Source organism: Patiria miniata, unplaced genomic scaffold, assembly GCF_015706575.1.
Source record: "Patiria miniata isolate m_02_andy unplaced genomic scaffold, ASM1570657v1 HiC_scaffold_7, whole genome shotgun sequence".
NCBI classification, from domain to species: Eukaryota; Metazoa; Echinodermata; class Asteroidea; order Valvatida; family Asterinidae; genus Patiria; species Patiria miniata.
Window position 1 is genome coordinate 44,001,990 of NW_024037074.1, and position 26,348 is coordinate 44,028,337.

Consider the following 26,348-nt stretch of genomic DNA (forward strand, 5'->3'; position numbering starts at 1 on the left):
ACAATACTACAAAACACCCACTCAAACCCCTACCCGTTGTGAACCCACTTGACTCCCTTAAATTTCATATTTGGTGTGAATGCTTGCCCAATCATTTCACTCACCAATCACAATACTACAAAACACCCACTCAGACCCCTACCCGTTGTGAACCCACTTGACTCCAGTGTTGTAGTCGAGACCGGATAGTCCGAGACCGAGACCAAGACCGAGACCTGAAGATTCGAGACCGAGACCGAGACCGAGACCAGCCCCTTCAAGGCGGACCGAGACCGAGACCAATATGGTCCGAGACCGAGACCGAGACCGAGACCGCTGATAATAAATAACAATAGTCGAAATAAAAAAAAACAAGACACGTTATTATAGTTGAAAAATGTAACCTTTCTATTCACAAAGAATACAGACCAAATTTTGACCAGTGGCAATGTTTACAAATTGATACATGACACCTTACTTGAGCAAAAAGTAGTTACACTTAAGAAATATGGACTTTGACATGTTGTCTACACCCAATCGTGACAAAAGTAAAAAGTTCAAGGTAGATGTTTCATCTGTTATAGGAACTCGGATCCTAAACTCCACAGTCACCCCCTTGGTTTCAGCTATGACTTCTAACGGATATTTAAAGATGCAATTTTAATTTACATTGTGCCTCTTTTTTCCTAAAATAAATATAGGAGTTAACTTCCAACAAGAATTGTGTACTTGATTTTAAAAAATGGGAGCTAGAAAATGTTGAATTAATTTTTAAATTTTTGTCATAGAATGTGGACTTGTACATGTAGACGCACACGTTGCGAGGTGGTAGCCAGAATGTGCCAGATATGGATTTTTAATTTTTTTCTGAACGGGATTTTTAATTTTTGAGGAATAATGGGGTACTTTAAAATGAGCAGCCAGAAAATTGGGTCTCATCATACACTCTCATGGCAACAGTGAGTGGTAACTGGTAAGAGTGTGTGAGTTCAAAGCTGGAAAATCAGGTAGAAAAATTTACTTTTTCTTCAAAATACTGTCCCAAATTAAAGAGAACATTGTGTGGGGTCGAAAATATAACTAATTTGAAGCACCTCATTTATTATCAGAATACAAAATGCAAGTGATTACGCCCACAGGGGTGGGCTAAACTACACAATCCCCCAAAATGGTTGACCCTTATTGCATAAATTGTTACAAGTTTATACTTTGCTTTATGTGGCCGACTCAACAGATAAATGCCGAACTTGTTCCAAATCGTTCAGTGACTGGTACTGCTGCAGTTTTACATGTACTTTGGGAACTTTCCAATGTGCAGTCGAGTCCAAACCAACCGCGATATATAACAAGCTTGATCTACGGGCTAGCAAATGTTTTAAATAACAACGGTACTGAACGAAGTGAACACAAAGTAATCGACCGAGCTGTAAAAGCTACATATTGCCGGTCTCGACCCGAGACCAGCCAAAATATCGAGACCAAAGGGGACCGAGACCGAGACCAAGACCGAGACCACAGCTTCCGAGACCGAGACCGAGACCGAGACCAGCAAAAAGTGGTCTCGAGACTGAGACCGGTCTCGAGACCTACAACACTGCTTGACTCCCTTAAATTTCATATTTGGTGTGAATGCTTGCCCAATCATTTCACTCACCAATCACAATACTACAAAACACCCACTCAGACCCCATACCCTTAACCCTCTTTTACCTTTCATTTTTGGTGTTAATGTACACCCCCTCTTCTCCAACAAAGCCCAGATAACATACAGGACCAAGAAGACCGTCAAACAAATCAGATTTCCCACAAAGATGATAGGATTTCCCAGAAGGTAGACAGTATAAGCTGCTTTGACTCCTCCCGAGAACAACTGGCCCTGCACAGCAAGGATGAAATGTTAATAGTGAACCACAGTGAACAACAGCTGGTGTGAGAGTTGGGACATATTAAATGACGTCAAATCACAATGAGTTCCAGTATTTTACAATTTTTGTAAAATTATGATGGCAAATGTGTGCATGTGACTTTCTGTAAAGGCAAATGTTACAAACATTCATATTTGGTTTGAAAATGTTTGCATGTTTGTAGGTTCCAAACCTGACCTCTTCCCATTCACCACAACACAATGTCCATGAACACATACAAGGGGTTGATCCCCTTGAAGGGAGGGGTTGGGTTGACTAATCACAGACCAATGTTAATTATTTGCATAATGAAAACAATCCCCAATATCCTTAAATTTCCTTCTTTTAATCTTTCACACAACCAAGGCAACAATGTCAGCTGCAGATAAAAACACTATAAAGTAAACCTTTCCCAGAATGCCACACTGATTCATAGAAATGTTGCTTTACTCCTAAGCTTTATCCCCATTTTGACAATAAATGAATCCTTTTACACTTGTTCTTTACTGACAAAAATACATGTCTGTCTGTTTGTATTATCTGCTCATTTTGGTCTAAGACTGCTCTTTATAAGCTCCGAGTTACTTGAGGAGACCATAGTCTTCTTGTTTTACTCCTTTGATCTAAGTTACACTAACTTCTTTAATGTTTATGGATTCAGTTTGCGTTACATGTGCATTTAATGTACTTTCCATCTTTTCCAATATATGCACTTTAAACATGCTGTTGCATTTTGCACAGATGCACAGAAACAAATGTGACACTAAATTGAATAGAATATTCAGCCCCCCTTTTTATTTTATAATAAACAGCAAATAATATCCAGTGATGTGAATCCAGTTTATGGGTAAGAACTAAAGAAAAGATTGCTGTGCACTGCATTTGTTCTTCCTTACTTACTTACTTAGGTTGATGGGAATAGAATAGGCTAAGCCTTTGTGACCCCATATCCAATTTCTTTCCAGTAGGCATCAACATGGTTCTTAAACAGGTTCGTTGAGGCTGCATTCACCACATGTGATGGGAGGTTGTTCCATTCAGAAATAACTTGTCAAAATACAGATTCAAATGCTGTCCCAGATGAAGACAACAGTGGAGCAACTGTTATATTTTTTGTGTGTCTTCTTTTTGCCAGGTTGCTACTTAAAGGTACGGTTCAATACAGCTGTTTTTGGTTGAGTCTTTATATTAGGACTAACCTACCCCCAAACCAATGTTTTGTACCATTTTGAAGGCACAAACACATTTATACACATATAATTTTAAGCTTTCCAAAGTAGAATGCTTAGTATTTAATATTCAAACATTTTTTGAATGATGGACTTGAGCACAAGTGGGACAGCAAAGATATCATCAAGCCAACTTGATGAACAGTTAAGATGTGACATGTATGTTGAGGTAACATTTCAGCTGTTATCTAGCTACTGTACACAAGCATACAGCAGGAATATGGGTGGATCAGAGAATAGCCCAATCAAAATCAAGAAGTCAAGTTTGTTTGAATCAGATGATCTTACTTTGTAGTTGATTGGCCATTGCCAGGGCTGAGATGTAATTTCACCAGCTTTTGGCTTAAGCTCACTGTTACCCTGAAGGAGAAAACAATAAATCCTTCAAATTAGACCGCAGGAAACGCCATTTCAGATGACGTGAACAATCAAAAAAAAAAAAAAATTAGGCTCTTGAGATGAACTGTACATAGACCATCTATGTGTAGTTAACAACATGAAACATTAGTTAACAGCATATGGCTACACGGACAAGTACACAAGTGTACATCAGTTACGAGGAAAGCACCAAGTATAGTAAAAAAAAAAAACCACACTGTATAGACTAGCTTCTGACCTCACATTAAGGGGGGGGGGGGGGGGGGAGTGGGTTATCTGAGGTAAGCATGAGCAGACACATTGTACTTTAAGTGTCACTGAATTTTGATAACATAAATTGCCCTCAGTGAGTGAGCACCATGCAATGGGTCTATTCACCTGCAGCATAACGATGCCAGATTCAATGAATTTTTTTATACTGTCACTGAATTTTGATAACATAAATTGCCTCAGTGAGTGAGCATTATGCAATGGGTCTATTACAGATGCACAACTACTCACCTGCAGCATAACAATGTGAGATTCAATGAATTTCTCAAGAAAGGACGGTGCAAGGACTTGGAAACTCAAGTTGGGCACTGCAATCAAAACAAATAAATTAAAAGGCTTTTGTGTCTTTCTTAGAACATAATGGTAATGTTTTATGTACAGTTGTACCAGATTTAAAAGCATGTTTCACAGTCCTCAAAACACAGATGTACCATATCGGGGAATAATGAACAATTGTTGCCTGATGTGATGTTGAATATGGCATTTCTAACATCCCATCATATCCCACACCACAGCAGTCAACACTTGTTTTGTAATACCGGTACTGTCAATGAGTAAACAAAAAAGTTTTTTAAAGTCCCTATTCTAAAAGAGTACGAGTGTCTGTACGAGTACAGGTCAATTTTTTTCTTGTGAGTACAAGTACAGGGTGAGTAAAAAAAAAGGACTCCAAACCCCCCAAAATATATTTCATATTTAAAAAAAAGGTGTAGCACCAAACATAAAAATGACTGGAAAGCCAATTTCATAAGCTACTTTTAGATGAAAAAAATGACTGAAATTGCTCAATCGGTTCAAAGAATATCACCATTTAAATGCAATGACCCTCAAACCTGTTTCATCCAAAAAAAACACCCCGTTTTTGTGTATAATGTTTGGAATGACAAAGAAAATGACACAGAATACTTGTTTCAACAACTGTCATAGCCTTGGTCAATGCTCTCGTCGTTATTCGTCCCGTACGCGGTCAATCGTCGGCATATATCCTCACGCGCTATGCACATGCATGTAAAAATACAGCGCGAACAGCGACCTCACGCGGCCACTATTTTTATGCAAACCAGTTGGAGACGATGTCGAGCCTTGGTTCAATCGTCGGCCAAAGCTTATGTTTTTCTTCACTTTGCGCTAGATTTCCAGCGCACGACCTCGTATGCGAATACAGATAATGTAGGCGGGGCTAATATGTGGAGTGTCCAATCACACCTTGGTAAATCCGGACGTCATCAAATTATTTGCAGCTATTCCGGCTTTTGCGGACGTGACAGGAACCACAGTTTTTGTGCATTGGTGCCGTGTGCAGAGACACACAATGTGTACGTGTATGGATTATGTACGGTGCCACGTTTCACTCTGCAAGTTTCCACGCAACGATCGACCAATAAGAAAACGACATTTAAGGTCAGCTAAGGCTATTAACCACCACCAAAACCTCACATGGACGATTGAACCAAGGCTCGACATCGTCTCCAACTGATTTGCATAAAAATAGTGGCCGCGTGAGGTCGCTGTTCGCGCTGTATACATGCATTATGCATAGCGCGTGAGGATATATGCCGACGATTGACCGCGTACGGGACAAATAACGACGAGAGCATTGACCAAGGCTACAACTGTCAGCAACTGTACATGTAGTAAACAATATCTTTATTAACAACCATGGTTAGGCAAACATTATAAAATCCACTTTTGTTGAATATTTTAAACTTTTAAACTAAGGTTTTATCGCTGGTGATGTTTGAAGACAATTGTGACAACGATTCTTGAAATCGCATTTTTGGACGAAAGAGGTTATTGTGTTTAAATGGTGATATTCTTTCAACGGATTGAGCAATTTCAGTATTTTTTTTTCTCTAAAAGTAGCTGATGAAATTGACTTTCTAGTCATGATTATGTTTGGTGCTACATATTTTCTTAAATATGAGATATAATATTTGAGGTTTGGGTTCCGCTTTTTTTGACTCACCCTGTGCAAGTGCAAGTACGAGTATTAGTTCTTAACACTGCGCTTGAAAATGTTTGCATATCTGTAGGTTCCAAACCTGAACTCTTCCGATTCACAATAACCCAATGTCCATGTACACATACAAGGGTCTGATCCAAGGGAGGGGGTTGGGTTGACTAACCATAGACCAATGTTAATTATTTGCAAAATGAAAACAATCCTCCATATTTCTTTTAACTTTTCACACAACCAAGGCATCAATGGCACTAAGCTAACCTTTTCCAGAATGCCACACTGATTCATAGAAATGTTGCTTTACTCTAAGCTTTATCCCCACTTTGACTTTATTAATCCCCACTTTGACTTTATTAATTCATGTCTTTTATTCATCAATCATAAATAAAACGACATGGAGGAAACTTAGAACATCATGAACATGAAAGACGAATAAAAAGAAACATTCTAAATTCTGCAGAATAGACAAATTAATTAGTAAGGGCCATGTGAAGACATACCGGTATCACTTACGTTATTGATTCATCTGTGCAAAATATGTATGCAATAACAGATGCACAATCTGTACATCAAATGTCGAACCCAATTCGCTTTTTGCACGCTTCCGCCATAAGCATACAGAGCCTCGATCTGGCAACTTTACACAATAAATATAGCCGGTTCAGTGATTCCCGTGTATACACAAGAATCACTGAACCCCGACACGGGAATCACTGAACAGGCTATATTTATTGTGTAAAGTTGCCAGATCGAGGCTCTGCATGCTTATGGCGGAAGTGTGCAAAGGGCGGATGTGAACAACCCCATGCCTTCCACTGCTGATTTATGCACATACATGTAATACAAACAATTTCTTTTAAACTGAATGTAAGTGTACAGGAAATCACAATGCTTACATCTAGGGTTACATTGATATTCCACATCCCGTAAACTATTGGTAATATCTCTAGTGTTTGGATGTAACCTTGCTCTGTTAAATAAACCCTGAAAATGACGATAATTTACTTCTTCAGGAAATTGCAATGCTTCCATTTGAAAACGAGTAATAACTTACATCTAGGGTTGACATGATCTTCCACATTCCATAAACTATTGGAATCTCTAGTGTCTGGATTACATGTGACCTCCCTCTGTTCAAAACCCCTGAAAAAAAACACACCTATCATTTACTTCAATAACAGGGAAAAAGTGATAAAACGTATGTGGAAAAGGATAGTTATCAAGGAGTGTTTGGGTGAAGATTCCTTTTTAGATGGATCACTAGTCCATCACAAGCCAAGTCATCCAGTCCCAAGCCAACTCACAATCGTTTGAAATGAACCGAGACAGAGGCATTTCTTTGTCATTGTTCATCTTTTGTTCCTTGTGACTATACATGTACTTGTGTTCAAAAGAACTTGTGATTCACTTGTGACAGTATTTGTGATAAACTTGTAATCAATGGTCATCAACAAATTATTCTGGTTTATGAAGCTTAATTATAGATATTGGAATACATGTACATGTATTACTCACCATTTAGGAAGCCATTTAGCACTTGTATACAACACACAACCAGTATTGTAGTGGATGAGTTTTATCTTAGATAAGACTGTCTGGATACGCACTCCTGCATTCTGATTGATTAACTCAACTTGCCAAATATCATTCATGTCTCCTGAGCCATTCTACAAGATGAAAGACAATAATGATAAAAATCAAGGAAATTATTAAGGACAATCAATTAATTTTTTTAGCATAAGTACTAACATTCAATGCCTCCTTTAACTGTGAAAACTGTGAAGTAAAGAAATAAAAAGTTCCATTGCAATTGTTTCATTATCCGGACGACAGTAAATGATTTGAGCCACAATCACAAATTAGATTTATGCTGAGTGGTATTGGTTTAGAGAATCACTTGGCTTTGAGTGGTAGGTTCCTGCTTTCTATGGTTGGTATTTTTTCTCTTGAACTTACAATGCCATATCCAGAAACTTGGAAGTGCTGCTTAGTTAGTGGTGCTGGTTCTTCGTGACTGTGAAGATTTCTTGCAGTTCTAGGTTCAAGAAACAGATAAAATTATAACTAAACTTTCAAAACAATATTAAATGTTGAATACCCAAAGGGTGTTGTTTTTTTTTTAGGGTAAAATGACATTTTAAAAGCGGGTTAGGGTTAGGGTTAGGGTTAGGGTACAAATGTTTAAATTTGTCATGGGGGTAGGGGGGGGGGGTGTTTCAAGAATTATTAGCACTACAAATTCAATTTAAGAAGGGCAAATAGAAATTAACCTAATAGCTTCAAAACCACCCCAAAGTTCCCAGCTTATAATTATGTGTAACTCCCTGTATTGCCCCAAACCACATGAGCACTGTACGGTATTATGGAATCATAACGGGGTACATACAATGCAACACAACGTCCTACAAGTCTTAGGTGGCAGAGTTGTTATCAAGTTGATCACAAAGTTAATTCACAAGACAGTTGACATAAATGACAAAGGATCACCTTTGTCGCAGTTCATTTGAATAGCATGTGACTTATGACTTGTGATGACTTGTGCCTGACTTGATTACACATTTGCTAATTGGTTAAGACTTACTGGATGTGTTCAAGTCGTACATAATCACCATGGGTAACAAACTGGATGGGCCGTGATGGGTCATGCTCCACATCAGCTCTTTTAATCAACCAATTATTATTTTCATCTTTGTAAGAGTATGTTGTAATCTGTGGAATAAAAAAAAAAAAATAATAATCCAATCAAGGAAATTATCTAATTATGCTGCCTGTTTTGCAAAATGAGTCTGCTGCAGCTAGCAAAGGAATAACTTAGCTTTTATTGGGTATATCAAGAACCTTTCTGGGAATTGTCGTCTTTTTTATACATGTATTTGTAATGTCCACATGACTTTCCCTTCGCAGAGTGCTTAGAACTGTCTTGAAACACAATTTTTGTGGTCTGAGTCTTGACTTGGTCTTGGTCTTGATGTCCAGGAATATAATGCTGACTACCTGTTGCTGCTTTGGGCCAAATCCTTCAGGATAGAGATGCATATGTGAATGAAGGAGCCCTCCACCTGCTCTGTGATTTCTTAATGTGATTACTGATCCATACGCAACATCTGCAATATGAGCAAACATTGATAGAATCAAGTTTACAAAAATTCATTGCCTTCTAATGCCATATTCTTGAGAGAATTGTAAATTTCTACACGTACATTAAAGTAATTCATGTACATTAAAGTAATTCATGAGATGGAATTACGTCAGTGATGGGCAAAACCCAATCTACATGTATTGAATTTCCACTAAAGTTTAGTATAAACAATATAACTACATGTATGTATAAAGAAAGCACTGTGAGAGTTTCTATCAACATTTGTGATGGGAGTCGTTTGTCTGGAACTTTCATTTTAAAAGAGATTCCTGGCCAAAATAGGGCCACTTCGTCACATCACTTCATCACATCTCGTGGTGTTCCGACTTCCATAATTTTTGAACTAAAGATGGTATCAGCATGCGATTTTCACATTAGTAATGCTGAGATTGTGCTCTTTTCAAAACTGTAAAAAAAACCCCAATGACCAGTGTCGACAAACAACTCATTAAGCTTGACCGCATCACATTTATCTTTAGTGTATTTAAAGTTAAGTGAATATTTAATGTTATTCTTTGAGGTTGCATAAACGATCTCCACAATCCTGAAACAATATTTCCACTTACCCCTGGGCATGGAAGTATTGTACAAATTGTTACCCAAGAGACTTGACTGGAATTGAGAACTGAAATGAGCATCGCCAGGCCCACTGAAAGATAACAGAAGACAAAGCTAGTCTTTAACAATTAATGAAATGGAATTTAGACTACAGTTAAATACCCTTTCAAAATGCCATTTTAAAATTGAGAACTTTGAAAAAATACTAGCATGTGACCCTTACAAGAATTTTACAGAGATTATTGGCAAGCAATTTCATGCCAAAGGGAATACAGCTGAAAAGGTGGACAATTTATGAAATCTTCATAACTACAACCATCACAACCTCAAATGTGGTATGAAAATTAAAAGGGGCAACGAGACCTTTCATTTGAGTTCGTGTACCAGTGAGTTGTGAAACATGTATATGTATTTTTTTTGTCAAAATATTGTTTCGGGGCTACAATTAGGGATTTCAGGTAGTCATTTTTGCACTTTGTTTATGTATGCAAAATGCAAGTTTTTAAGGCAGAGCAGAATAATTCAAAGAGCATTCTAGCTTGGGGCACAGTGAGAGGTCATACAAATTAAAGCAGAGATGCATGGGCAAAAGTCCCTATTGCAAGTCTAGAAATATCTCATAAAAATATGGGCGTTGCCAGGATATTTTTTTTGGGGGGGGGGTGGGCAAAGCGAATTGTTTCCCCAAATCCTTTTTCTCTAGCAAATTCTCACTTTTTCATTTTTTTGAAGGTGGGCAGGGGACATTTACCCCCCCATTGAAAGCACTGCTGAAAAGTAATGCATGCTGAGAACTGCAGCTTGGTGAGTACTGCTGTCTACTGCATGGAATGCATTCAGACAAAGGCAACGACTCTGGCTTATAAACTACCTACCGGTACATGTACCAGTACAAGGAGGCATGCTACTTATTGAGCTTGCAAAGGGATAAACCATGGGCTGCAATGCGGACCAAAAGTTATTGACACAATAAGGATACACGATGGTTGGCAAGGTGGACCCCACAGAAGTCAGAGTTGTAATGACTCGAGTCAATGACTCGAATCGAGTCTGACTCGAGTCACAATTTTTGATGACTCGACTCGACTCGACTCGAGTCTCTATGGCTAAATGACTTGACTCAAGTCACTGCGAGCAAATGACTCGACTCGACTGTTACAACTCTGACAGAAGCGTCGTTCAGACAACGTTTTAACGTTGAACTTTTTTCAATGTTGAACTCGAGTTGGAGTAACTTTATTGCTAAAACAATGTGTGAACGGTTTTATATTTAGACCGAATCAAGTTCAACTCGCTGCTAAAACAGCCAGTTACATGTAAACCCCCTCGAAGGGAGGGTTTAGCACATAACTAGAATGAGTTTATCTCCTAATATGATGTATGAACAGTTTTAGCTAAAACGCTTCCTGTTTTAGCCAGCGCAGTGACCTGGAGTTACCTAAAGCCTTTTCAGTGGCACGCTTTTGTGGTAAACAAATAATGTACAGTGGGCTACACAGTGGGCACAAAGCACCCATGTATCTCATCATTCTACTACCGTCAGCTATTCATGAAAAAGTTCAGCTATTCATGAAAAGTTGAACTTCAAATGCATCTCCACTTGTTTTCTCACATCGTGTTGGCTCGCACACATTGGTTAATATTGTGCTGATTGGTTAATATTGCAATGTTAACATGGTTAATATCACATGTAGTTTCACGTGACTGGCATGATGTGCGGGCAAGTTGAAGCTACAAACGTGAAGTGCAAAATATCCGTTTGTGTGGTTTCGAACACTAGTTTTGAACATCAACTTTTTCAGTCGAAATTTATATCTTTTTGCACCAGGAAGGTATAAAGAAATAGCCCGCAAAATATAAACAAAAATGACGTACATGTTCTTAAAGAAAAACTTACGGCTGATATATGATACTTTAAATAATAGGGAAATCAAGAAGGGAAAAGTCCAACATACATGAAGTCCGTACGCTTTATGGTACATCATGTACATGTACATGTACATCGTACATGTACCTTGCCAGCGTAGAGCACTGCGATGGACTAGTGTGACTGCAGGGCCGGGGCTACGATGTCAACCACGGTGACACATGACGATGGTGAGAGGCACAGATCACATGTAGCGAACTGGTAAAAACAATTTTAGCGCACGGTTCTACGTGACCTCTGAAACTGAGATACACCACTTCAAGTTGAACTTGCTCTACTAAAAACGATGTCTGTGCTTCAAATGATGAGCAAGCTCGGTGGTTGAGTGGCAAGACATCTGCACTAAAAAGCAGGAGGTTGTGGGTTCAAGTCCCACCCGACTAATGTTCTTCCAACTCTCGCTTGGGAGGTAACACACTGGTAAACAGTGTTACACGTTGGTGAAGGGCAAAACCTAATTTGATTTACATCACCCCACGCAAAATTCCATCTTTAATATGAAAAGTTTAATTGCAGTACCCACTGCTACATGTTCATCAGATTCAAACCAGCCGACTGATCTCGCAAACTCAGTGGTCGAGCGGTAAGATGTCTGCAGTAGAAAGCAGGTCGTGGGTTCAAGTCCCAACAAGTGATTTTTTCCAACTTTCGATCGGGAGGTAACACACTGAGTGTACAGTATTTATATGTTGGTGAAGGGCAAAAAACTAATATTGATGTCTGAACGCTCGGTAGTTTTTTTTACAACCGGCCTCCTGCGATGAGCGACTGTTTTCACTTTTACCGTTTTGGCTAAAACGCTGTCTGAACATGGCCGGGGCCGTATCATAAGTCTGACGCCTTATAGGTCTGACGCCTCAAAAGTCCGAAATTTCGGACTTATGAGGCGTCGGACTTATGAGGCATAAATTCCGCCTCATAGGTCCGACGCCTCATAAGTCAGACAAAGGACAAACGCTGTTTCGGACTTACATGTATGAGGCGTCAGACCTATGAGGCCTTGGACTTATGCGGTGTCGGACCTATGAGGCGGAATAAATAAATAAATTGTATGCCTCACAAGTCCAACGCTTCTTAAGTCAGACAATGGACAAACGCTGTTTCGGACTTATGAGGCGTCGGAGCTATGAGGCGGAACAAATAAGTTGTATGCCTCATAAGTCCGACGCCTCATATTTCAGACTTATGAGGCATCTGACCTATGAGGCGTCGGACTTATGAGTGGACCCCACATGGCCAAGGTGTCAAGAGTTTATTCTATGGTTTGTGTGTTTACCTTGCATTAAGAACTTGAAGATGAACTGCAAAAATGATGAGGTAAACGAGTCCTGGTAGAAATATCAGACACACAACTCTTGCCAACAAATGGCGAAACAGTGTCATCTGCAAATGTGACAAAAAAGGTTGGAAATTGTAAATAGAAAAAATGGCAAACTGCCATTGTTAAACCATTAGTCCCCGTACCACCCAAAACTGCCATGCCTAGCACTCTTTGTTTCCCTTCCCCCTCCTCAAAAAAAAAAAACCCTGCCAAAGCATGCTGTGGTTTTATGGATTCTTCAAGGTATGAATACAAAGTTCATTATTGTCTGAATGCTAATGGTTTATTAAGAGAACATGTACATTTACATAGTGAAAACTGGTAATGAACTGATTTAGTAGTTTGTACTACAGTATTTATATCAAAGTTGTTACAAGTTCTCACAAGACCTCATCAGTCACCAAAACCTGCATCAAATCACAAGTTTTCTTTATCATTGATCCCCTTTTACTTGTGAATTGACTTGTGTTTACTTGTAACTTACTTGTGAGAGGCCTTGTAAATGTGATAAACTAACCTTTGTTAAGGTGAGTTCTCCCAGGAGACCCCACAGATCCTGTACTGTAGTTGCTCCAGCCAAGAGTATTATGAATAGACCAACAAACTTCACACTGTGGGAATTAAGTTGTAATTTAACAAAAGGGGATGAAAAATTATGGGGATAAATAATCAAAGCTGTTGTGTGTGGGGTGTCTACATCTGTCAGACTGCCTGTAAGTTTGCACACGTTAAAAATTAGAACAAGGTAAAATGTTGGGGGCTTTATAACAATTTGTACCAATTTTAATTTTTTCACTTATTTTAAGTCTTGTCAAATTTCCACTTTACCAGGAATTTTGCTTTCTTTTAAATAAGACTATATTTACTAACATACCGGTACATAGCCTTGATCAAGGCGTTGGGCTTATCGATTAGCCGTTAAAAAAAAATCGCCGATAAGAAAATCCCTAATCAACTTGGCATGGCAAGGCATAATTGCGTGCACATATCGATGCCCGTACGCTGCTAGTGAGAAAGTAACTTGTACCATACAGCGAGGCTATGCTTGCACGTACGCACGTACAGGTACATGTACATGTACACACACGTACTCGTACAACAGCCATGCACACACAGTACATGCATGAGCTAGTCCGCGTAACCCAACGCCTTGATGGTTTTGAGTTGACCCAGCAAAACCTATTACGGTAATGAGGTACCACCCCCGCGTATACTGAATTCTCATTGGTCAGCCCGCGATAGGCTAACAAACACGTCGCATCCGCGAAGTAACGCTGCAATGGCGGCCCGTTGCTGTGGGTGAAAGTCGTTCAGTCCCAGTCTGTCCCAAGCAGTATTGCAGGCTCCAACGAATTCTGCAGGTAATGCTGTCATTAGACGATCGTTGCCCACTCAAATGGATTCATTACACGAGCCGAAAAACTCGAATCAATGTCAAATTGTTGAAAAAAGTGACGAACATTTCGCTCTCGCTAAGAAGACATGGAAGACGCCATGATGACTAATGCATTATGCATGCCGCGCGACGTCACATGATTGTTGTGAAGCTTACAATTGGTCAGCTTAAAAATGAATTAATCATACTATTGGGAAGGTTGTTTCATGTGATTGGTCCAAGACGAACCTACATAATAATCACGGCATACCCGCATATCCTGAAGCCCGCCCATTTTTTTTCCAAAACTGGACGAAAAGGTAAAGAAAGACATTAAACCCGGAAGTTGCAGACCCAACAAGGCGGTCGTTCGACAGGCCACGCGGCGCGTATATCCCCCACACGCACGTACGTACAACCCACACGCAGAACACATTTACTGCCTTATTACACCATGCGTACAGTCCGTACTCACGTGTGTGTGCTTGCTGGTTGTTAGCCGTTCGTACGGACAAGGGTCGTACAGGCACGTAGCCGTGTTGATTGTGGGTGCAGGGCCCGATTTTCTACCTTCGACAAAAAGCCGAGAGACCGCATTGAACAAGGCTAACCGGTACATGGTAATGTCATATCATGTCATGGGAGGTGGCAACAGGAAGGATTTCTTCAAAAGGAGTTACGAAATGCTACATTGAAAATTTCAGATATTAAGTATGTTAAAATACTGGTAACACTAAATATTGTATGATTTTACTTCTGTGTTACACTAACCACTAGACAATTTAGACGACGATAAATTTGGATGCCTTTCTTGGTCCAACTACAAGCTGTTTCTGTAATTTTCTGTTACTATTGTGGGCACCTTACGATTTCAATCTGGAATCTTGTGACAGAACGTTCTCCCATTCTAAACTCATAAAATGGTATTGTAAAACCTGTACCCCTCTGATCGCAACTCTCTTTTTTTGGCCATGTCCAAATTACTTGGCTACAACTTGCAATTACTGGTACACACAAGTCTACCGGTATGTGAAGTGGCTGCAGCCACTTCCCATAGATTTGTGTGAAATTCCAAGCCGTAGCCAACAAATTTGTACACAGCCTTACATGTACATGTATATGCCCGTAACTCAGACAATTGGATAGTGCCCTCTGTTGGTCTGATAAAGCTATTCATTACCTGAATGCACAAGCCAATGAGAAACCAGTTGCTGCCATCCATAGCCACCATGATAGATGGAAGGGTTTGTGTGACACTGAGTAGAACTTGACCAGGCAGTATGTAGACAGTGCAATGAAGAACAGCAGGATTGGATCCAAGAGAATATACTGGGATAATGTCAGGCATCCAGTATCTGTGCATATTACAAAGAGAAATACGAGTACCACTGTTTGCTAACTTCAGCCCGAGAATGCCCAGGCAGCTATAGGCGCGCTCGAACATCCAGGAGCTCCTTAACTTGCCTTGTCTACTTCCCAGACCCATTTGCATATAACTGAATGGTTCTTGAGCCGGCACGACTGGTGAAAATGCATGCATTTGAAAAGATGTCACCAGATGACGAAATGCCGCACTGCCCTATTGCAGTGCACAGGTTCATGATAAACTCTGACAAAATAGATTGACCCATGGACTCTGGCAATCAGTACGTGTACATGTCCCTACCGGTACTGTTCCGTAGTTTTGGGGACTACACACAAGTTGTGCCATGGTACTATGGGACCAAAGACATTATGGGGCCAGCAGAAAAGTCCCCACAACTCTGTCCTAATTTGCCTAACAATAAAAAACTTCCCCATAATGCAGTGATGGCCAGCCCACCCATACTTGTTCCATATTGGTGACTGTGAGGACCACACACGAGTCATCCCATGGTACTATGGGGGTCAAAGACATTATGGGGACAGCAAAAAGTCACCATAACTCGGTGCTAATTTGCCCACATCATTAAAAAACTTCCCCATAATGCGGTCACGGCCCGCTTTCATACACGTACATGTACACACTTAGTTACATCATTAATACATAATAAGCATTTCTGAAATTGAGGCAAAAAATGGTAAGCGACTGCTCTAGCTTGTGACATTTTCCCAGCATAAATAAGACAGCTGTGGTGATTTTACATATTGAATTGAGGAGTTGGTCTTGTCACCTGTTGTAAAAAGGTGAACAACCATATTCTGTTTTGGTTGCATGTGCATGTGAAGTCTACTCAGTTAAAATGTTTCACCAAAATGTTGTGTAGTCACTGGTGACAAGTCTTCCACTAATGTTTGCTAAGCATGCAATTGCTTAGTCGTATTTCCTGCTTTGGAATCTACCGGTAGTGCTCTGCATTTTCAAAGTACTTCGTATTCAACTATTGGAACAATGATTGGATAATATAATTTGAATATTCAACCATTGAGGTAAAAAACCTTTCTTTTATGAATATTATACATGTATAACTGCCAAGCTGACATACAGATTTAGACCACAATTGTTTTTTTAGGATCACAGATCCACCAATTTTTTTTACTAAATGGAAAGCCAATTAAATTTTTGGCCAATTTTTTATTTTAGTTTACCTCCAAACTTGTGATAAGAACTTGCAGTAGTTTCTAAAAAATATGAAATTATGATAGTATGAAATTTACCGTTTACAATATTACCACACGCCCAGAGAAAAAGCGTCAGTTTCTCTAAAGTTTCTCCGGCCACACATTTTGTTAGAGACAAAACTGCACTTGCACGAATGGAACTTCATGATAAGTACATTGATTGAACAGTTATCGGCACCTTGGCATGGTGTAGTGGATATTGAATGTTGAGCAAGATTCACGACCTGGTTAGAGATCGAATGACTTTTGCCTTATTTGTTTACCTCATTTTTTTTTCACTTCAGAAAGATATACCACAGAAGAATAAACTTTTTCTTTGCGAAATTTGTGTCTGCACATGATTTTCTTTGAGGGAAAATAAATTTCACTCTCCCATTTGATATTGTCGGTTTGTACAGGCACAGTTTAGTGCTGTATCGCTAGCCATTGATGTTGCAGATACAGCTGTCATATTTGTAGACAGTTCCTTTGTTTTCCAATGCATTATTATTTTATTGCACCAAATACTTTCTTTTGTGTAAATTGTTATTCCCCTCCATCCCCAACTTCTTGCTGACACAAAAACTAAAAAACCCAGATGTCAGGTGAATTTTATTGTATTTATTCCATCCTCTGATGTAGCCATATTTACAAAAAAAAGGAATCCTATAAATTTAAAACGTGTGGCCTTAAAGATATAAAGATACAGCTAATATTCCCTACAAAATCCCTCAAATCATGCGTTTAAAGTGGTGGTCCACGGCAATGTGGCAATTAATGAACAGGAAAGCCTCTCAACTTATGCAAATAAATTACATCACAGACGTTTTTCATCATTTTTTGAGACAGCTCATAGTTTTCAGATATTTTATTTAGTAAAATACTATTGAGATATTTAATTTGTTGCATGTAAAAACATGGCAAACCCATTACATTTGGCACTGAAAAAAAAAAAAAAATTTTCAATGGATATTCCTGGTTTCATGTGTTTCAACTTACCACATATTATAAAAGCAGCAGCCAAGATTCCAGCTGGTATTGACTGAGTTAGTTCCAATACAGTAAGGAAGGATAGTGGGGCAATAGCAGACCCCAGCAAGGCACAAAACTGAGAAAGAAAAGGAAACAAATGAAACTGTGCTACATGCAATCTAATCAATTAACCTGAGACAGAATGATGTCAAGCTTTTCTATGTACAGGTATGCACTTTTCCACAGTATGTCATGTATGAGAACCAGGTGGGGATGAAAGCCACCAAGCTCCCACTAGGGAAATGTACACATAAACAAAGAGAGGAGCGTTTCAGCCCTAGACTGATGGCTTGACTTGTGGGTAATTAAGAAATTGTTTACACATTAAGACATGGCTGGGACTAGTGTGCTTCCTGTAGATTCATATCCGATTCTCACCCAGTCCGATCAGTCACCTATGGAATCCATGCATGAACAGTAGATGGCACTTTGTGACCACTGTTGAGAGCTCCAATGGGAGGGACACACTAGTGTATATTAAAGGGAGGATACAACATTTGCAAACATCAAAAAACGAAATGACCACATTATCACGAAATACCCGGTACCTTACTGGTTTGTTAGGGAATGACAGTCTAAAGCATCCTGTAAAATCGTAGCTCCTGGTGTGCTGTCATATTCAAGAAAACTTGTATTTTCCAACGCTGGTCGGCCGACCATCGTTGGAGAAAACTGGCTTTTTCAAAAACTGCTCCTTATTTTTCAAATTTAGTTATTCTGCATTTTTGGGAAATTAATTACACACCAAGGAGTACAGGCCTGTTAGACTGATTCCTTGACCTTAATTACAATCTTCCACAGTCTATAAATTGCTCTGTTTCATCTTAAGTGGGGTCTGGGAACCAGACTACCAGAACATGATTGGTTTTCTTTGTTTTCCAGCATCTACAAGCCCAAAAAGTGAAACAATTCAGTATAACAAATATTTGCTATAACAAACTAAGCCTCCAAATCAATTTATTTCTAAAAATTGCTGCAAAAGCAAATGTTGTACATTCCCTTTAAGTAAACTACAAGCACTTTTACTTTGAATGTGCACAAAAAGTGCGTTTTTCAAATGTCCCTCCCAGTGATCTTTGCCAACTCTTCCTAAGTTTGTAACAGTTGAAAATAGAGGGGGGGGGGGGGGGGGGGGAGGTTTGCATGGAGTCCATACCCAAGGTCTTCTGATCATGTTGAACACTGACACACTCCTGGAACTTCCTGGAAACATTGTTACAATCAGATGACACCCTTACATGTAGCTTGCATGATATCTTCTCTACAGTTAAGGCATTCTCCCGCAAGACACACTTCACATACCGGTACCAGTGGTGTAGTCAAGTCCATCACAAGTCCTTCAGTCTCAAGTCACAAGCTGTTCAACTGAACTGTTACAAAAGCATTCCTCTGTTATTGTTCATCCCATTACTTGTGACTAGACTAATATGAAAGGACTTGTTATCGATTTGAATACAACACTGTCACATACTACTGTTAGTAATATTTTATTTGGCCCATGATTGTGCACTCCTCTAGCAAGGTTCTAAATTTGGGGTCCGCTCAATAAGATCAACGCCTCATACCGGTAGGTCCGACGCCTCATAGGTCCGACGCCTCATAAGTACGACGCCTCATAGGTCCGATGCCTCATAGCTCTGACACCTCGTTAGTCCGACAAATTAAACGCTTCGTTTTTTCCGAGGCATCAGACTTATGAGCCGTCGGACCTATGAGGCGTCGGACTTATGATACGGCCCCCTAAATTTGTTCTCACTGATAATTTCTCCATCAGTTAATTTTGGACAAGGGCACAAAGAACGTGTACAGATGACTTACAGCTCTCATTCCAACATAGGTTTTGTCATTGTAACTGTCCCCTGGCTTATCAAAGGCAAACGTGCCATCATATCCACTCAGGACCCCTGACAGACCAATCAGCATCTACACAGCAAAATTGAAACAAAATAATGCCCAAATGACTGTATCAGAGATAAGCTTGTGGGCAATTCCACGGTTACTCACGTTACGTTTTTGATGCACTTTTGAATTTCCTTGGGCTGTAATTACCTTTAACTGAAAACGTTTAATAATTGTTATCCCCACTATATAGATAGAGTACTGGTAGACCTACCGGTAGACCTACATGTACCACAACCAAATGACTAATACATGTAGGCCTATGGTTTTCGTTAACTTCACATCTGAATCAATGCATTTTAATTGCGTTCTTTAGCCCTTAATTACTCATCTTAAGAAAGAAAATTAGACTATGGACTTACCTTTCCCAGAGGTGGATGTACATCAAAGAAGAATGTCCTGTTGATATAATAACTCCCCATTTTCCCAAAATGTGTCTCATCCCAACTGTCGAAAAAAGTAGGTGACATTTGGATATTAGGAATAATGCCAATAGGTACATGTAGTTAAACATTATAGTCGACTCTCCTCTAACCCTAACCCTGACACAGCCAGACCTGGGCAAAATGTTTTTCTCAAGCCTATCCAAAATTGAAATTAGAAGCACTAGTTCCATTCATTGTTCACACAAATGCAAAGCAGGCCTCTTGTTCACTTTAACCAGACACAGTTTGTATTAGTGACAGTCAATTGAAGACAGGGACATTTTAAAGTACCCATGGTTCTTAAATTCAAAGTAGGGGCCTACATTCTCCTCAACTTTAGACACTGATTTTGCCAAGTCACTTGATTCTGGCACCGGTTTTAAGCAGTACTCTAAGTGCAAGGTAATAAGCAGTAGGGTCGCCCCACCCTTGGGCAGACACTTTAACATTAGTAATATACAAGTAGTCTGTACATACAAATATAGGACTCTACAACACCCTTTTTAAGATTTGGTCATGATTTGGCGTGAGTGCAGTCCCAGGGAATCACTTTTTTTGTTATTAATAACAGTGAAATCTCGATAAGTCAATCAAAGTCTCGAAAAAGTGTTTTCCAACTAAATGGCTGCTTCAATATTTTTCCTGCTAAATTTCACTTTTATTTTTCCTGCTAAATTTCAATTTTTACATGTTAATCCGTCTGATGGTTGATGAGTCATTACAGGGAAAAACTAGTGCTGAGTAGTGGCGTACATACTGTATATGGAATTCTTTTCAGTTCGAATGCCAAACATCCTAGACCCTCAATAAACTGTGCAGCTTGCAACACGCGCATTGTCACACAAACTGAAGGCGAGTGCGTAGAAATAGGAGTAGGAGTGACCGCATACATGTAGGCCTACATGTGGCTTTAGAGGTATCCTTGTGTGACCATTTTTTTCGCGCACTTACGTGTAGTACTTTGACCGATTTTTTCTTGCATAAACTAAACCCTACACAGTTATGGACTTTAATATTGTAAGAATGACTAATAAACTACACACTGTGTATGGAAAAATAATTTGAACACTATCGAACGTCAAGGAAGCACCAAGAATGTCATCGTCTGCAGATGAGTCGAATTGCATAGCTGCCAACATTTCAAAATCCCAATTAGTAATCAACCCGCGCGGTCATTTTCAACTTCTCGTTGTATCAAAAGCTTTACCAACATCGAGTACAGGTACATGGTTTACATGTACACATACATGTGCATACCCTTCTTGTTGTGAATAATAATGTACTGTAGGCCAAAAGATAATTTTTTTTTTTTTTAAATTAATTTTGTTTTAATGTCTGTATTTGTTTGTTGAAGTCAAATAAATAACAACATCAATAACATGTGCGCATATTTTTTTGGAGATGCATGCTATCGATGTTGAGTTTCGAGTTCGTATCATGTTTTTACACACAATGATCTATGGCCACCGTATGCAATAGAAATATCCCGCCAACATACCTTGCAAACGCATGCTGATTTATCTTTTCTGTCTGTTGTGACAAACTCAAACTCTATTAGTATTACCAATTATTCCAACCATACTCTTATTAAATTCCATGATTAAAATCTCGAACTGATGGGTCTCATCCCGGCAATAAGCGACTAAATGTGCTCACGATCGTCACTGAAAAGTACTCACATACAGTACACACAACCACACATCCACGAGATGCACACAAATGACACACCATTGAAAAATATTTTTAGTCTGGTCCTCAAGTACTCCACTGCGCACACTGCATTGATGTCTATCAGGTGCTTGACTGCATTCTTATTAGACTTGTCACCAGTCCATCCATTATCGCGACATTTCGCCAGAAGTTTTCGGTCAAAAACGATACTTTACATTTTTTTTTTTCGTTAGGTAGAAAATGGGAAATTCGTAATGTTTTAGTGGCAAATTATATTTTCGTAATTTAACAAACAATTCGTAATAATTACGAAAAAATCGTACTAGTTGGCAGCTATGGAATTGGCTGCCACAAAAGTTTCGTGCCCATAATTCGCGCAAGAATGGAAAACGTCATTCTACGGAGTCTCCATTGTGTCCTACATTTCTTAAAACAATGTGGATCAATGTTTGTTGAATAAAGGATAAGTTTATGTGCACAACTTTGGTCTCTAGTTTGATAAACTAACTTTTGTTTGGCATCCGACATTGTTACTAATATACACGTTTGTTTAAATATGAAATAAATGAATTTCTTTCAATTTTGGTAAAAACAACTGCATGCAAAATATTTAAAATCAGATCATAATTGAAAATTTGAGGTAAATAGAATTAATCCACAAATATTATAATATACTTTTGTCGAAAGGCTAAAAAGCTTAGGGGCCATTCAGAATTTTCAATGTTTTAAAATTTCGATCTTTTTTCCAAATTATTTTGACCCACCCACCCACCCCTAATATCGATTAATAAAAAACTGAACATGTACATCATGTAGATTGTAGGCCTACATGCACTTGCATGTACAGGGTAGGCATACATATACTTGAAGATGTACATGTATACCCATGTACATGTACATGTGTACCCATGTACATGTGTGTCTAGTTCAGTGACGGCGTGAAGTTGTCGGTCTTCCCCTTTTGCAGTGGTGGCCTTCAGTTTTCTTGCGTTTTGCCAGCTGATATGCTGTTGGGAAAGACAGGTTGCAGTCTTGAAATGAAAGCCACAAAGATGACCGTACGCGTGGTTTTGTCATTTTCTGGATTAGCCCCATAAATGTGGCCAATTTACTGGACTACCAAAGGTTACACTGCCACCATGTACAAAAACATGTCGAACTTTGTCAAATTTTGATTTTCACATTTAGGCTTAGTTTGTAGTTTATTTTTGCTTTAGAAGCATACTTACCCTCTTTTTAGGCTAATCAGAAAGTGCTGCCTTTTCAGGTGTCTATTTTTTGTGAAATTTCCAGATTCGTTTGCACACGTCGAAAAATAGACTATAAAGGGGGTGAGTATGCTTCTAAAGCAAAAATAAACTACAAGTACAAACTAAGCCTAAATGTGAAAATCAAAATTTGACAGAGTTCGACATGTTTTTGTATATGGTGGCAGTGTGGCCTTTATTTACGGAGGCAGTCCAGTAAATTGGCCACATTTATGGGGGCTATTTCTGGATGAGGTGGATGACGTGACATTCGAGGTTGTGCCTGTCACGTGAGGTAGCTGAGAAAAACATTCCCTCGTCCCCCCGCCCTGTTTGCAGGGTGGGGGTACGAGCGAAAGAAAAACATCAGGTTTGGGCAGTCATCACATCACAGAGGCTGCGGTCCTCGTAGTCTTGGAGTCCAGTGGTTGAATAGTCCAGTTTTTTTTTATAGCGATTGGTAATCGACACCCGCGGCGTGTTATAGAGCCGATCTAGTACACCTGGTACTGCCTCTGCACAGCCTAACCGCTAGAAACGCCCGGCATCCAAGTCGGAAAGATTTCCATTTAAGAAGTTCACTAATTTTCCTCTGTATTGACTAACAAGCCCCCAGATAGCAATTTCATGTCATCAAAGTCAATTTGAGCAGTGAGAAAACACTTAAAATTTTTCAGTCCAATCTCATAGGGTTTGTACACAGGGTGTTGAGTGAACTTCGTATATATGGCAATCTTTCCTCCAACTCTACTGAAAAACCACCTCCCTCTCATGCCATAGTGGGTCTATACACGTACATGACGTACATGTACAGTACACACAGGGGACTAAGTTGGAAAAGAAACACGCATCGCGATATCGGAACGCTTGCGCGTTGTTCAGGCAAGTCAAAAGATCTATCTTTCTTTGTTTTTTTAATCTTTTTTCCATGGAAACTGAATTTCGATTTTCAATTATTTAGCTTGACCCACCCACCCACAATTTGGAAAAAAGATCGAAATTTTAAAACATTGAAAATTCTGAATGGCCCCTTAGTTAAATCCTATGCAAGGAAAGAGTTCCGAGAATTTTTGTTTTGCTGAAATTAATCAACCATGTGCCAATTACATAACATCTTACAAATGTATACAGATTCTCCCAAAATAGAAACATTTGCAATATAACTTTAGTATGCCGTGGCCATATTTTTAAGTACATGGACAAACATATTTTAAATCAAAAACATAACAAAACCACCCTTCTGTAACATTATGTTCTCCGGCATTTATTGCTCATTCTAATACACCTGCGAGCAATCAATCAAGTAGGCGTGCGCGCCTGCACGCGGTTGACCAATACTGTATCCTATAGCGCCGCCTTGACACATGGTCTCATGATACACATCAATTCAATCAAAACAAAAAATAGGTATTGGCCTACTTTTTGGGTACTTTAAACATTATGATTACCGTACCGGTAGGTCTTTTTCTGACAGAAATATATCTTAAGGCATTCATTCCAACAAACAACTCGGTACCGAAATCTGCATCTCGGCGAAACAGATCATAAATAAAAACAAGATATATAATATAAGGTGCATGTCGTATTTCGTGCTCCTTAATTCTGATTACGCCCTCTGTTGTTTAGTGACAGTCGACCGAAGTTGTCCTTCACGTTTCGGGATTGGACAGCGACACTGATCGGAAATTCGTAGCGATGTTTTTATTATTTTTTCTGGGCCATTCAATAATGTGACGTTTTGTATCTAGTCAGTACGGCAATAATTTACACTCTCTTTGATTTCTTTCAAATTACTTCTCGGAAAAGCTTTTGATTTCCGCATAACTGCATCGAGAACAAAGTCGATGTGACGATGGATTATGAACGGTAATTTGACGTCAGTCCATGTTGTGTGAAAAAAGATACGAGCCGAGAAAGATGGAATATTGGGCAGCGCGAATTTGGGGCACGGGACGATATGACGATATTGTTGATGTACCCTAACGTGGCGCGGCCCCCAACGTGGTGCACTTTTAGCGAGTAACTCCAGCTGACATGTTCCATATTCATTCACATGTAACGCTGGAGGCAAAACCTGTTCGAATAAAGTTACAATGTACGTGTTCCCCTCCACTGTCTTTAATTTTTTTTTTTTTTCACAATGTCCCCGTACGGTGCATCTTTTTCCAGGGGGCGAGTCGGTCAGGATGCGAGTCGGTCAGGGGGCGAGTTGGCTAGGAGGCGAGGGGGCGAGTCGGCTAGGGGGCGAGTCGGCCGGGGGCGAGCTTGTAAGGGGCGAGTCGGTAAGGGGCGAGTCAGTAAGGGGCGAGTCGGCAAGGGGGCTTCGAAGTGCGCCACGTACGGTTTAGTACAGAAGCGTATTTAGGACATGACCGAAAAATATTGTTTAGGCTCACTACTTCGCCCGGGCGGATAACTATTCCGCCCGGGCGGATTACTAATTCGCCCGGCCGGGCAGACTACTAATTCGCCTGGGCGAATTAGTAATCCGTCCAGGCGAAATAGTAATTCGCCCGGGCGAAATAGTAATCCGTCCGGGCGACATAGTAATTCGCCCGGGCGAATAAGTAATCCGCCCGGGCAAAATAGTAATCCGCCCGGGCGAAATAGAGGGCCAGAAATTTGGTCATGTCCTAAATACACTTCCGTAGTTTAGCGAACACGACTCTATAAAGGCCTAGCACCTAGGCTACATGATAGTCCGAGTAACTTGGACCCAACTTATCGCCTTTTTTAACATTTGGACATGGTCTGGCGATAGTGGGGTCCAAGCTAATACCGCGACCTGGACAACATCATCCTGTCACTGTCCCAAAAACCGACATTTTCCAACAAAAAAACATCAGATTTCACCTTCAAAACGGCCTCCAAATTACTAGATATGCCATCTGAGGTACAAGTAGACATCGATAATTAAGATGGTTGTACTGGATCTGGAGTTTACTTACGATCCGGAAAAAGTGAAATTTCACTTTTTTTCCGGATCGTAAGTAAACTTCAGTACAACCATCTTAATTATCGATGTCTACTTGTACCTCAGGTGGCATATCTAGTCATTTGGAGACCGTTTTGAAGGTGAAATCTGATGTTTTTTGTTGGAAAATGTTGGTTTTTGGGACAGTGACATGACAGGATGATGTTGTCCAGGTCGCGGTAGCTTGGACCCCACTATCGCCAGACCATGTCCAAATGTTAAAAAAGGCGATAAGTTGGGTCCAAGTTACTCGGACTAGCTACACGGTAAGTGACGATCGACAGTGACGTGACTACTTACCAAACATGTTCAGGTTCGGACAGTTTGTAAAATCTGGTAGCCATTGAAGCCAAGACGACAGCAAACAAAGTGATCATCTTTAATACCGGAATACAAAATATATTTTTATTATTAATAATATTCATATCCCACCGCACCATTTTCACGCTTACAATGTCACATGTGCATGTAGCGCCCTCT

General features: G+C 39.7%; 1 protein-coding gene across 5 annotated transcripts in view; it reads right to left on the reverse strand.

The window, feature by feature from the left end:
* The window catches only part of LOC119745587 (protein O-mannosyl-transferase 2-like), a 30,424-nt gene extending 4,076 nt beyond the window's left edge, over positions 1-26,348 (reverse strand). Inside the window, exons 1-16 of one of the 5 annotated variants that reach the window (XM_038222056.1) lie at positions 26,169-26,348; positions 19,914-19,998; positions 19,471-19,575; positions 17,620-17,728; positions 15,221-15,395; positions 13,183-13,276; positions 12,621-12,727; positions 9,426-9,508; positions 8,715-8,824; positions 8,302-8,429; positions 7,677-7,755; positions 7,236-7,387; positions 6,775-6,863; positions 3,992-4,068; positions 3,401-3,472; positions 1,690-1,855 (exon numbers count right to left, since the gene is read on the reverse strand). In XM_038222056.1, coding sequence (XP_038077984.1) covers positions 1,690-1,855; positions 3,401-3,472; positions 3,992-4,068; positions 6,775-6,863; positions 7,236-7,387; positions 7,677-7,755; positions 8,302-8,429; positions 8,715-8,824; positions 9,426-9,508; positions 12,621-12,727; positions 13,183-13,276; positions 15,221-15,395; positions 17,620-17,728; positions 19,471-19,575; positions 19,914-19,998; positions 26,169-26,308 — 1,771 coding nt within the window. In that variant the 5' untranslated portion in view covers positions 26,309-26,348. Of the gene's footprint in view, positions 1-1,689; positions 1,856-3,400; positions 3,473-3,991; positions 4,069-6,774; positions 6,864-7,235; positions 7,388-7,676; positions 7,756-8,301; positions 8,430-8,714; positions 8,825-9,425; positions 9,509-12,620; positions 12,728-13,182; positions 13,277-15,220; positions 15,396-17,619; positions 17,729-18,808; positions 19,023-19,470; positions 19,576-19,913; positions 19,999-21,474; positions 21,494-21,655; positions 21,687-26,168 lie in introns of those variants that run through there. The other 4 variants (XM_038222058.1, XM_038222059.1, XM_038222057.1 and 1 more) reach the window with 4 other exon arrangements.